The sequence below is a fragment of the Danaus plexippus genome, chromosome 4 (genome assembly GCF_018135715.1).
Source record: "Danaus plexippus chromosome 4, MEX_DaPlex, whole genome shotgun sequence".
Classification (NCBI taxonomy): Eukaryota; Metazoa; Arthropoda; class Insecta; order Lepidoptera; family Nymphalidae; genus Danaus; species Danaus plexippus.
Genome location: NC_083538.1, coordinates 5,792,510 through 5,807,139, shown reverse-complemented (window position 1 = coordinate 5,807,139; position 14,630 = coordinate 5,792,510). Strand labels below are relative to the sequence as shown.

The 14,630-nt window shown below is 31.4% G+C and overlaps 2 protein-coding genes across 2 annotated transcripts; both read left to right on the top strand.

Moving 5' to 3' along the window:
• The first annotated feature begins 6,257 nt into the window (after positions 1-6,257).
• Positions 6,258-8,664, top strand: LOC116768475 (uncharacterized). Its single transcript, XM_032659209.2, has 5 exons — positions 6,258-6,263; positions 7,425-7,580; positions 7,670-7,810; positions 7,928-8,093; positions 8,186-8,664. Exons 1-5 carry the CDS (start codon positions 6,258-6,260, stop codon positions 8,206-8,208), a joined length of 492 nt encoding a protein of 163 aa, XP_032515100.1. The 3' UTR covers positions 8,209-8,664.
• A 2,326-nt stretch (positions 8,665-10,990) lies between these two features.
• LOC116768704 (uncharacterized) lies at positions 10,991-13,712 on the top strand. Its single transcript, XM_061527291.1, has 5 exons — positions 10,991-11,129; positions 12,910-13,065; positions 13,141-13,281; positions 13,353-13,518; positions 13,618-13,712. Exons 1-5 carry the CDS (start codon positions 11,046-11,048, stop codon positions 13,638-13,640), a joined length of 570 nt encoding a protein of 189 aa, XP_061383275.1. The 5' UTR covers positions 10,991-11,045; the 3' UTR covers positions 13,641-13,712.
• The last annotated feature ends 918 nt before the right edge of the window (positions 13,713-14,630 follow it).

Sequence of the window (14,630 nt, the reverse complement as noted above, 5' to 3'; positions counted from 1 at the left end):
TAACTTGCAAAATACATACATACATTTATACAAAAAGACGTTTAACAAAATTGGTTTATTATAAAAGAAAACATTAATAATCAAGTAATAGAACTTAATCGTTCTAAAAAAAAATGTTTTGAGATTGAAATTAACAAAAATATTAGAGACAAAACCTATCAGCATTCCATGAATTCACCATGCGGGTGCCAGGTCCATCGCTTTGCAGGGAGAGGAGCTTCAACAGTGCCTGGGACTTACGAACCAGGTGTAGGTTTAAGGGGCCCGTGTCTAACGCGCGGTAAACGCTCGAATTCTCTCTCCTCCTAAGCTCCTCTCTGTACCTAACCAAATTTGAAACAAACCTACTAGGGCTGCCTTCGACGCATGTTCCAATAATGAACTGATGATCTAATGATGAAATAGTTCTTGACAGGCCCAAGTCTTTTAGTAGGTTGTAGAGAGATTTGGCTGTTATACCTCTAACTCCCACTTCTACCGCGTACAAATTTACAACAAACCTATTCTTGTGAGTGAGTTCGCTAGTGAGCTTGTAAATACTGGTTGAACTTGATGGCATGGTCTTTAAGGACTTTGGTTTCCCAAGGAACCGTGAGCTCTATTAGCACAACGCACTTTAAAATTGCGAATATAAAAATGTCTCCTGATCTGGACGCCGACGCACAAATATCCTCTGGGATTTTATATTTCTTCTCATAAATTCATCATTTAGTCCAATCCGAAATCGCTTCAATGATAGAATAAGGCTTGGCGTTTTATTTTGTTTTCTCTCACAAAACCTATTGATAACTCGTTTATGGTTATTTCTTTTTGCGGTCTGGCTATCAAAAGACTAACCGCTTCACATATGATTTTTAAAACCCTATCGTGACAACGCAAGTATTGAGCGCTATCTGGGAGTACCCTACATCCCACTAGCAAATGTTTAGCAATTCCAACTGCAAATGTAGCAAGTTTTTTCGGTACCCTAACCCCATCCTACTAAATTAATACGAATCTGGGAGTCATCCGAAACGCGTTGAGATCAAATTTTAGCAGTGCTGGTGACCAATCTTGAATTAAAGTGCTTCATTTTAGTGCTAATGGGATGCAAAAATCTCCTATGTGTCACCACTCGTTCTGCATTTCTGAGCTTATTCCATGGATCTTATATTTAGAATTCTCTTTAATATATCCCTATTCGAAGTGATCTACTTGATCCTAACCCTATTATGTTACTTTGAGCTCCTACCATAAACTATTTATGGAATTGAAGTCTTGATTCTAGCCCTAGGGCATCTTTGTCTTTTGGGAGTGATGTAACGAAGTCATCATGGGATTTCAGCTGGATGTCTTTTGGAAACTCTTAGGTGTATATAGAACTCCGATTTCCTTTTTAGATTCATCCCAAAATTACTGCGATCCCTAAATAACGCTGACGAATCAGACAACAGCGCGAGCCCGAGTCACAACTTCTTCTCCTTTATGATGCTTGCATCTAGATTTGACAAAAGGGTTTTATTAAAATCATAGACGAGGAGAGGCAAATTCAAACGTGATATTAGATAATTATCGTAGATCTAAGCTTTTTTGATGTTACTTATCGGTTGGTTATCTTGTTAAGATAGTTTAAAAAGCCATCTTTTATTCCTTCTATGGTCTATATTATCTTTCTCACGCCCGATAAATTTAAATGGAACTTTTTCCGTAACCGTAGAAATGCACTGACCTCCTAACGATAGTCCCGGATCGTATGGGGTATATCTTTCTTTTCCGCCTACAAAACACAGATAGTGACATTTCATTGGTTTTATCCTTGATTCATCCGACCACTCACAGAATTTATCGACATCATCCAATAGAACTTGACAGTGTTTGGGGTTACGATAAGTATTGCGAGTTCGTCAGCGAAGGCTAAAATTGATTCTGTGTATTTATTATTAAACTTTAACCGATATCCCCATTTTTCCTGTTGCTTATTATTTTATCCACTAAGATATTAATTACAATATTATATATTATTGGAGATATACAACAGCCTTGAAATAGTCCTACATGTAATTTTATTGTATTAAATACACGTAATTTGCTATTAAAACATACCAACTCTTGAGGAATTCGATTTTAACTCACTTTATTTCAGGATAAAATTTTAAAATTGTTAAAAATACATATCAAATATTTAACTTAAATTATGCGAACTGAAATTTTAGCGGACGCATTGATTCTAACGCCGGTTTAATAAATTACTTATCTCATCAATTGAGTCTCAATAGCAGACTTCACGATAGTCAACGATTGAATAAGAAGATTGAATAATTTTAGATTTGATTGAAAGGTTTGCAAAATTGTATAAGATTTTTGGTGAATGTGATGAAATGGAAATGCGTTTATTTACAACAAAAAACAAAATGAGGCTTGTAAATCGTTAGATATACATAGCTAAAATATATTATTGTGATAATTCAAGATGTAGTCAAATGTATATAAAAAACACCTATACCTAGATGGTAGGGAATTGTTTTATTATAGAGATTTTATAGGTTACTGTAAAAAAAATAACGAAATAATTCCTACGAGACTGAGGAAACCTAATATATAAAAAGATTATTATTTTTTACATTACTTTAGGAGAGTAAGTGAAATTATTTACAAATACAAATGTAAAGCAAAATTCATGTAATAGGTTAAAACAGAAAATGAAAAGAAACAGAAAAGGGAAATTCTAAAAGAAAATAATATTATTTTGTAGACAGAATCAACTGTTAAGAAGCTGACTTATTTTTTGTTCTTTTTCAAGTTCTTTTCAAGTTCTTGTTCTTGTTCAAGACTTTTGCAGCCGTCTATGGCGTGGTAGGTAATTAAATCTCTTATACTGCAGGAAAGAGAAAGTCTGTCAAAGAGCTGAATTTTTTCTTAAACGAGATTTTAAGACTACAAGTCGAAAAGTAATGATTTTATATTCACTTTTAGATTTCTAAGTCATTACCAAAGCTACAGAATATCAAATAATGAATTCACTTTCTATGCACATACTCAATTATTTGCATATTATATAGGTGTAAGATAAAACAGTGATTTTTAGCGGTTACAATAGTATTTGTTTTTTTTTTTTACTAATGTCATCTAGAGCAATTATTTAAAAATTGGATTCATTACTGCTCACTTTACTCCCATTCTATGCCCATAACAAGTGCTTATCTAAACGAGTTTATAATAATGATGTTAGCAAAACCAAAAAAAATCTCAATTTTTTTTAGTTCGGTGATAAGGAATATCTTGGAAGTTACTTTGTTAATATCGTTTAAGATTTCAAAATGTTTAGCGTTACTTTATAAAAATTTAATAATAAAAATTTATTTGGTGGGATTTTCTACCTCAAAATATTTATTTCAAGTTTTAAAGTTTCTGAAACAATTTCATTCTATATATGTTTTGTTAAGGAAATTTAATAAATATTTCAGCCAAATATAAAATTATATTGGAAATAAATTATTAATTTTATCCTTCTTCAGGAAGCGCAATTGAGTTAGAACAGAATCTCTTTGGAAATTGATTAACAGTGTAATTTTCTGTTTTTTTTTTTTTTGTATTCAGAACTATTCACACAAAAATTTTTCTCAGAGAATTCATTCCCCTAATATCCATTATTGTCAAATTACCAAGGCAATAACAGAGGTAGAATAAGAAAAAAGACTCCCGTCAGGGATTGAGCGCATTTCCGTTCCGCTTACTTAAAATAGATTACTTTCTAAAGTACACAGATAAGCCTTTGGAGAGTCATCGATGCCACTCAATTCTACCAATGCCACCGGACATTTTCAAAAATCCTGGTTTAAGAGCACCCAGACCAACCAATTATATTAGACCAACCAATTATAATAAAGAAAAGATTGTTGAGACAATACATCATCAGCATTTAAAATATAATTACTGTATCTCCCTAAACCACCAGCGTGATATAAGATATGTTAGGAAAATCAATGATAGGTATTCCATTAAGTAACACCTGGCAGCTAATAAACACAATGGATATCGCTTTGGAGAAAGTTGCGAGAGGAACAACATAATAGGTAATCATATTCGATCCAGAATCTTGAGCTATGTAACGTGTTAGTTTTTTACTTGTTATATATTTTTGGGGAAGGCAGGTGTTAGATTAGAAACGAAATTAATGATATTAAATTTACTATTTTCAATGTATTGATATAAAAACCATTCATTTTAGCAGCAACTCCAAAATAAGAGTGGGGTCGTTGACAACTTTGCAGTATTAATGACGCACGTTGTAACTTGCAACATCCTGCTTTATCCGCTCAATAAGTTAATAATGAATCTGAAATGATTGATGTCTGAGTCTGTTAAGTTTAATAGGTTACAAATCTTTAGAGTATATGCAATCGAAGAGTAAAATCCTAAAGACCTGCATTTGATAAAATATTCGTGTGTTGTTAAAATTTATACATTAAACTAGCAAAGCGACGATGACTATTTGCGTTCAACTTAAAATGTTTCCCTACTTACTTATTTCCGAAACCGAATTTTCTTTATCAACAGTTGAAACATTTTTAAAAATAACACAACATAAAAAAATTCTTATTGGATTAAAATATTTCTAAAAAACATAAAAGAAATTCATAATAAAGTTGAAGATATCTTGTTTAGTGATTTGCTAACGGGAAAACTAAGTCTGGAACATTAATAATTGTAATAAGCATTTGTTAATTTTTTATATCGATCAAGACAAATACGAAAAGCTGATTTTCTAGGTAACTTCGCCTTGTGAATTAAAAACGATTTATTGTCAATTGAAAGAAAAATTTCTTGCCGGGTAGTTGAGTTATGAGACATGTGGAAAACGCAATTCGAATACTTATTTGCAAATATCATAGCAAGAGTTTTCCTATATAGCAAGAGTTTTCCTATATTCAAAAAAAAGTGTAATGGAATATGTGCAAAATAATTTATAAGTTAATGTAACCCCTACCTAAACATGTTTGTGTAATATAACTACCCGCAATATTTCATTTTACTGTATATAATTCATAAGGCAGACTTTTAAATGTACCCTCAAGCAAAATTATTTTAATTTCTTATTATAAGTGAACTTTTCTGTTCTTTATGAGAAATAAATGTCTTTAAACCGGAGTGCTAATTTGAAACATAAAATAATAGTAACTTATTCTGCTTATGAACTTTTTTGATAATATTATTTGGTGGTTCGAGTTATGTGTACATATGTATACCCTACCCCAGAGTACATGCGATTATTTAATTCTATTGTCGTGTAAACAATTATTTTAACATTAATGATTACTATATTTTTATTTAATGACATTCTGTGTTAGATGCTTATCTAAACAAGCTTGTAATAAGAACAGTTTTGTAAATATGATTGTATTTTGTACTCGTAAATATTTTTACACAAACAAATTACTTTTAAAATATTAAAAGAAAGATGTAAGAAACTTATCTTAATATGTTTTGTAAACTAGATTCGAAATATTTAAGTTGCGATAAAAAGTAATGAGACATCTTTTCCTTATTATTAAAAAAATATAACAAAAGTGTTTAGTTAGCCCTAATTACGACTAATAACATAATTGTTTATATGTCGATAAAACTGAAACATAAATTCAATTTGCTAAATATTTACTTATTTTTTTTAATCTTATGAAATGAGGAATAATGATGAATGTAAAATCTACAATCATAAAAGTTTTATCGACGCTTTATCAAAAAAAAGATATTTTCTAAAATTTAATAAAGTTAGATATGAATAAAGAAGAAGGATATGATAATATCGCAGAATTTTTAATACAAATTGTGCATCTGCTGCAACACGTACATTAAGGCGTTTAATAACTTATGGATTTTTTCAAGCTTGTTGGAAAAATACTATTACTATCCCTGTTTATAGGAATGGCAATCGTAATGATATATCATTTTATAGACCACTTTGTAACTAGTTCAGTTTTAGTCTTTGAATCGTTCATTTGTCTGCTTTTGAATTTCCATCTGAAAACCAACTGTTTGTTAGAAACAGATCTTTTGTATGTAACTTGGCATTCATAGTTAATCCTATATCAATAGCTGTAAATTGATAACATTGACATAAATATTACGATGGCATTTGACCATGTTCGTTTTGAAAACGTGATTTTTTTAATTATCTATATGTATCTGAGGGTAAAAGATTTTCGGTTTTGACATAAGAATCTTTTAATATTTTCAATTCAAATATAGCTTTACATTAATCATCCTTGTTCCTATGAAAGATGGATGTAAATAACCATACTTGAAATTACAGTTAAAAATTACCTTTAAGATTATTTTTTTATTAGGTATAAATGATTTTCTGTTTTTATATTTCTTTAGAGATTAAGGGTTTCCGATTATAACAAAAAGTTCGATTCGCAGAATCCCGAAAATTCTGATATATTGATAAGATAGCTTTAAATATTTCGAAAAACAATATGCTTAATTTATAATCCTCCAGTAGGCCGTAATAATACTTCAATTTATTAAAAGAATTCTGGAATACTTCAAGTTTATTCTTTAAATGATCAGTTAATTCTAATGTGGGGTCACCGTATAATTAAGTTATTTTAAATAATCCAATATTTTATAAGCTTATTTACAGGTGACCGCTTTCATTGGTAGGTCGCAATATCAATGGAAAATATTTTTTTATACTTTATATGTGATTATCTGCCCGTGCTAATAACATTCAGCGATTATCTTTCAACCATTATTCTCTAACACAATAACTTGAATATTAGTGACGGCAATGCCACATCATTTTCAACCCATAACATTACACATATGGTGTACATAGATGTGTTGTTCTAAAGAAATTTTCAGAGATGAAAATTGTCAGCTTTTGTTTTTTCCAAATATTATTATTTAAAATAAATGCTGATAATATTATGAAGGACGAGACAAACTTTGTAAGTATTATATTCATACAAACAAAATGAAATCAAATTCACAACTAGTTACGGCTAATGAGTGTGATACCTAAAATCATTTTTTTTTTTCAAAATGGTAATATAGACAGACTTGATTTTGCATTTTTTTAACATTTGCAACGACGACTAGTTACGATATTTATCATAATATATGGAAAATTATTGTCAGAATCACAGAGATGGGATATAATGAATAAAATCTAACTTATGATATGGTAACTACAATAAATATTTAAAAAGTTAATAAAGGAATATATATAACAAATTTTCAACTGGACATAATTTTATTATTCTTTAAGAGAACAAAAATTTTATAATATTATAATTATATTTTGGTATTATTTCGAAAATCAATTCAACCATGTCTCACTAAAATGTTCATTCAATTAAATAAGTAAAATAGTTTTTTATTTCAACTATAAAATATTATCAATTAAGTACAAAATATAAATTATAATCTTTTTTTATTTTTAGGGCCCTTACGAATTACCAGTAGTAACATTTGAAAGTTGTAAGGGACCCAAAAAAAGTAATTTGACCTCAGTTTCATCGTCTGTGATCCGTGATGAAAAGGGCGAGTGGATTTTTTCTTTTAATTTGACGATTTTGGAAGAAGTTAAATTAGACCAGGTACTACTAACAACATTTAAAATTTCATTTAGTTATTATATACTGACAACATATTGTATTACATTTTGCGATTATTTATTTTTTTTTAGATAAAAATTACGACCTTTTCTTTAAAAAACAACAAAAGGAACTTATTATACGCATACAAACTAAAAGAACCGTGCAAACACTTTTTGTTCGCCAGCATTATAGAATCAAAATTCAATGCAGTCAATTGCCGTGTTAAGAAGGTATCGTATTCGTATCATGATATTTCTTTTAAAACTTCTCCAAAATAACTAAAATATATAAGATATATTTTCATATTGGTTAATATCAATAATTTTTTTATTCATGTTTATTTCAAGGGTTTATATGGTCTGAACCTGAATATGAGTGAAATATTGAGATCATTTCTTGGCACCTCCTTTTTTTATGGAGAGTATTTATTTAAAACGCATATAACTACGAAAACTGGAAACCTGTTTTGCAGCGAGTCATCCACGCAATTCTCAAAGAAGGGGGAAACGGCAGGTAACATACGTTTTCTTTTATGCATTCAATTTCATCCAAACATATATTTTATATTATTTCATGTCCCTTAATTCTATTATTTATGTTTTTAGTGGCATCTTTTCAATCGGACTGAGGCGGCTGACTCAGTGGTACTAGAAATTCTGCTAATATACGTATACGTCAAAGAGATATATGTCCGAAATGTTGTCTCCATTGTATTATGAAACGGCAGCATTTATCTGTTTAATTTATATATATTTTTGGATCGAATATAAAATATAAAAAATATTCTTTATTAAATAGCATTTTTCACAATACACAATATCACTAAATTCTCGTATTAAAAGTGAATCCGAAGAAGAAAAAAGGATAATGCCTGTATTTAATGACTTAAAGAAAAAAATAAAAAGATTTTTAAATTTTGAAACATAAAATTAAACTAAGCTAAAAAAACTGAATGGCGCGATGAAAGCCTTATCAAACACCACCACCACATTTACCTTGACACAAACTTTTCAGAACTTATTCATTGAAAACCCCGATCACCTTCAATTATTAGGTATTCTCATAACTTTACTTTAGGTGTCCAAAAGTCCACAGCTCAGACAGCAGCAAGGAAACTCAGTACCCATGCAAAAGTACCTATGGTAGCAATTCGCGATGGGACAACTACTTTGTCTGTACAAAGCACAGATCATGTGTAGAACACTGGTGCTACATTTGCTATCAAATGTCACCTCACGACTCGATGATGAGGCGTTGAGGCTAACGGGTAACCATGATTCGGTTAAAGAAAATCAATTCACGAAAAGAAGCACTTCACGGAAAAAAGCCAGTTTTGCAGTATTTTGTAGAATTTTGGAAAGTATTCACAGGAATGAAACAAATTCATTCCTCCACCCACATTTTTTCCTCTTTTTAGATCCCAAAGGGGCAAACGACCAGACGGCTTACCTGATGAAAAGTAGCCACCTTATTTCCTGACATTTACGAAGCCCAGAAATTTATAAAATCAACGCGTACAAACAAGCACCTTATACAGGCACTCACTGGGCACGGCAGGTTCTCGGAGTACCTGAATCGCTTCAGGTGCAAAGGATTAAAACTATCATAACTTCATTTAATAGGTGAAATAGTGGAATTATAAAACATAAGAATAATGTTATGAATGTAATGTAATATTACGAATAATGAATGTAATATAGACAAACTATAATTCCATATTAAGTGATTATCCTCAACAGGCTAATTATGAAACATGATCTGACATGAACATTGTCGTAATTTGTTGTTGCCTTATATATATTTTTACAGTAAGAACTATCAATATCGTAACATACGCAATAAAACTTGTGAGTGTGAAAGCTTTATTTTAAAAGTTCGGTTTTCTTACTTACTTAGCATACTTTAAGATCAAAAGATCCGAACAGGGGGAATCAATTAAAAAGCTGACTGTTAGTCACTTGCTGGATGGTTTCAAAAACCTTAACCTCGACTTGAGGGGGCTTAAGGCCAGGCAGCAAAAATGTTTGTAGTCATAGTCTATAGTGGATAGCCGAACTTTGGGTCTTCCGTACTCTGTTACAACAACCTCAAAACCAATCCTATGCTTTAAGCCAATGGTGGCTTCATCAGTATCATACATGTCTCATATCGCCTCATTGATAAATTTGAGAAATTTCTCGCATATGATGCTATTGTATTGACTCAATTTCAAAGTAATCAATTTGGTAGAATCGAAAGGACCCAAAAAAGATATCATCGATACATTTCTTTGCAGGACATAATTATAATAACTCACCCAAGTATTTGTAACTTCTTACTAATTATAAATTAGATCAGATTAATTAATTACCCTTATTATTTTTCCTTTAAGTCTTATTTTAGTATACGATAGTTAGCTTGTCATTTTAAGCGGATGTAAGTGACTGTATTTTAATATTTATTATCTGATTATGCTGAGTCAAGTAAGTGTTAACTACGAATTTTGTACATTGTTTGTTTCATTATGTAATTATTCAATGTTTGTTTATCCGTTGGCTTCCTTAGTAAATATTGCTGAAGCTACCACATGTGCAGAGTTTACAGCATTTGTCTAGATTGATATGTTTGACTCTGCATGATGAAATTATTACCTTATAGATATTATAAGTGCTGCAAGAATGTATTGTTTTTTTTTTCACCAGAGATTTCCTATAGTTCTTTTAGTCTAGCAACATAATAGTTATTTTCAAATGTTTATTTTTAAATAATAATTGTTTTTATTTAATCTCTGAAAGTAAAAGGTTTTCGGTTCTGAAATAAGAATCTTTTAATATTTTAGTATTCAAATGTAGTCTTTCATCTTATGACAGATGGATTTAAATAACCATATAAATAATTTCAATAAAAAATAACACAAATAAATTTTTAATTACAAAGGATTATTTTGTTTTTACATTTCTTTAGAGATTAAAAATTTATGATTATATCCTTGAATTCGATTCGAAGAATCCCATAAATTCTGTTTTACCAACCAATAGACCCCCGAGTCCAAAAATCACAAATAATAATGTTTACTAAGCTAGCTTTACGGTTAAAATATTTTGAAAAAAAATGTGCTTAATTTATAATACTCAGGTAGGCCGTAATAAATAAATACTTTAATTTTTTAAAAGGATACTAGGTCACTTTCAACTTTACTCTTGAAATGATCAGTTAATTATAATGTGGGATCAAAGTCTTATCAAGTAATTTAAAATAATCCAATGACCTCTTTCAGAAGTAGCCCACAGCCTCAATGGAACTTATTTTATTATAATTTAGATTTGATTATCTGCCCGTGATAATAATATTCAGCGATTATCTTTCAACTATTATTCTCTAACACAATAACTTGACTATTAGTGACAGCAATGCCACATCATTTGCAAACCATGACATTTCATATAAGGTGTGCGTAAATGTGATGTTCTAAAGAAATTTTCAGAGATGAAAATTGTCAGTTTTTGTTATTTCTCCATTTTCTTTTTTATAATCAGCGCTGATAAAAGTAAAAAGGACTTTAAAAACTTTGTAAGTATTATACTCATACAAATTAGAACATCAATTTCTTTTAAAAATAAACGTAAAGAAAAATAGACCTCTCAGAGAAAAATACGAAATTCACAATTTTTGAGGGCGAATGAGTGTTATACGAATATTCATATTTTTTACCAAAATATAGAAAGAATTGATTTAACAATTTCTGAACATTTCTGACCACTAATTACAGTATTTATTATGTTGTAATATATCTGGAAAATAATTGTCAAAATCACAGAGAAGGGATGTAATACATAAAATCTAACCTATGATATGATAACTACCATAAATTTGTAAAAAGTAAAATAATATATAAATTTTCAGCTGCACAAAATTTTATTGTTCTTTAAGACAGCAAAAATGATATGACATTATGCTTAAATTTTGGTATTATTTGGAACATCAATTAAACCATGTCTCACCAAAATGTTTATTCAATTAAATAAGTTATTTATTATTTCGACTATAAAATTAAAAAAAAATTATATGACCCAAAGAGGCAAACGGGCAGATGGAAAGTAGTTACCGTTGCCCATCTACACCTGCAACACAACGGCTGATGTAGACGCGTTGCCGACCTTGTTTGTGAAGGAGCCACCGTAATACTTGATGTTTGAAAGACCCCATGTTGTAGCCCTATATATCAAACAGTTCCTCGGTACATTCCCCCTTGTAAAGACGACAGAACACACAGAAGAAGCTCACATCTTTTCGGAGGCTTAGGGATTCTAGATCGTCTGTGAGCATGGGATCGTTGACAATACGAATTGCCCGACGTTGTATGGAGTCAATTAGAAGAAGTACCTGGTACCGAACCAGAGATGAGAACAATATTCCATGTGGGGACGAACCTGTGCTTTGTATAATAAAAGCAAGTGTCCCGGTGTGAAGTACTGCGCCGCTCTACTCAGTACCCCTAATTTTGAAGAGGCTATTTATGTCGTTCGCTATGTTAAGCCCAAGGCTCTCAATACTCTAGTTGATCTTAAGGGGGATGTTAAAATGTTAGAACTACAGCAACTGAAGTCTTTTTAGTGTGTGTGAGAGTGTAAACTTGTGTCTTCTTGGGATCAAACTTAACTAGATTCAGATTACCTCACATGGAGTTCTGCTAAAGGGAGGTTTCAATTTCAGACACAAGTCTGTTTCTCCTCTTTTCTACTTGTTCACAAGGATTATTAGCTCGGCCCACGTAATAAGCATTACAGGTATTGTCATCTGCATAGCGCTGAATATTAATGGTTCGCTGCATGTCGTCGATATGCAGAATGAACAGTGTTGTTGATGGCATTGAGCTTTGGGGCACGCCAGCGTTGATAGGCATAGATTACGAGCATAAAACTGTACAACGACCTGTATCCCAGCCCAAGAAGGCAGCTAGCTACCTTCGCTATGTTCGTGGCGAAAACCATAAGCCGGTTATCTTGTAGATGACCCAAAAGTTGCGTATTTATGATAGGGTTCATCACCGTTGATAGCGGGGACGTAATCACAATAGGCCTATAATATGACGGATCTATGCTGTCACCCTTCTTGGTAATTGAGTGGACTTTGGCAACTTTCCACGAAGATGGAACTTTACTACCAGTATCATAAGAAAGCGAGAAAAGGCGCGTTTGAACCCACGCCACGTCAGGATCACACGTCTTAAGCATAATAGCTGAGACACCGTCTGGACCGCTGGACTTCTTGACGTCAAAGAACAACACAGCGCTCTGCGTGAAACGTATTCTGCGCTTATTGTATATAAATTATAATCGATTATTTTCAGGGCCCTTTCGAATTACCAATGATAAAATATGAAATGTGTAAGGGACCCAAAAAAAGTAATTTGACTTCACTTTCATCTTCTATGACCCTTGATGAAAAAGGCGAGTGGATCTTTTCTTTTAATATGACAATTTTGGAAGAAATTATGGTAGACCAGGTACAACTAGCAACTTTAGCATTTCATTTAGTTATTTTATATTTTTGGTTACTTTTTGCCATTACTTTTTTTTAGATAAAAATTGTTATCTTTTCTTTAAAAAAAAACAAAACTAACTTATTATACGCATACAAACTAAATGAACCGTGTAAACACTTTTTGTTCTCCAGCATTATACAAACACAATTCAATGCAGTCAATTGTCGTATTAGTAAGGTTGGTGTTTCGTATTCGTATTTATAAATATATATATTCGCATTAATATTTTTATGTATGTAAATTTCAAGGATTCATATATTCTGAGACTGAATCTGAACGAAATATTGAGATCATTTCTTGGTACTTCGTTTTTCTATGGAGACTATTTATTTAAAACACATATAACTACGAAAACTGGAAACCTGTTTTGTACCGAGACATTCATGCGATTCTCTAAGAAGGGGAAAACGGCAGGTAACATACGTTTGCTTTTATGCATGCAATCTTATCTATACATATATTAATTCGTTTGTATTATTTACTGCCCATTAATTCTACTACTTATATTTTTAGTGGCATCTTCTAAACCAGCCTGAGGCAGTCGACACGGTGATACGAGAAATAACTCTAATTGCACGCTTTTACTTATACATATACGTATACGTTAAAGAAATATATGTTTGAAATGTTGTCTCCATTTTATTATGAAACCTTCACCTGTTAAATTTATATATATTTTTGGATCAAATAATAAATATTTAAAAAAAATACCCTTTAAATAGCATTTTGTCACAATAAAGTCTCGTATAAAAGATGAATTCGAAGAATTAAAAAAGAAAGAAAGACAAAAGGATAATGCACGGATTTAGGGATTCAAAGAAAAAATTAAAAAGATTTTTAAATTTTGAAACACAAAATTAAACTAAGCTAGCAAAAAAACCGAATGGGGTGATGGAAGCCTTACCAAACACCACCACCACATCACAAGCTTCTCTTTTCACTGCCTAGAGGAGCCCGTTTACCATGACACAAACTTTTCAGAACGAAAACCCTGATCACCTTCAGTTATAAGGTCTTAAGTAATCCTCATAACTATACTTTAGGTGTGTAATTAAGTCCACAGCTAACACACGCAAAAGAACCTACAGTAGTACATCGCATAGAACAACTACTTTGTCTGTACAAAGCACAGATCACGTATAAAATACTGGAGCTACATTTGCTACTAAATGTCACCTCACAACTCGATGAAGAAACCTTGAGACTAACTGGTAACCATGATTCGGTTAAAAATAATCGATTCACTCTTGAGCACAGGCGGAAAGAAGACAGTTTCGCAATATTTTGTAGAATTATGTAATCCGTGAACAGGAATGAAACAATTTTATTCCTCCAAGGCCATTTTTATATTTTCATGTCTTAAAGGGGCAAACTAGCAGACGGCTTACCTGATGGGAAGTAGCTATCGCCGCCTATGGACATCTGCAACATAAGTTGTTGCGGATGCATTGCCGGCCTTGTTTGTGGAAGGCCCAGTGGTGTGTACAGTGATTTGGGGTAGGGTAAACAGAATATATGATTGAAAA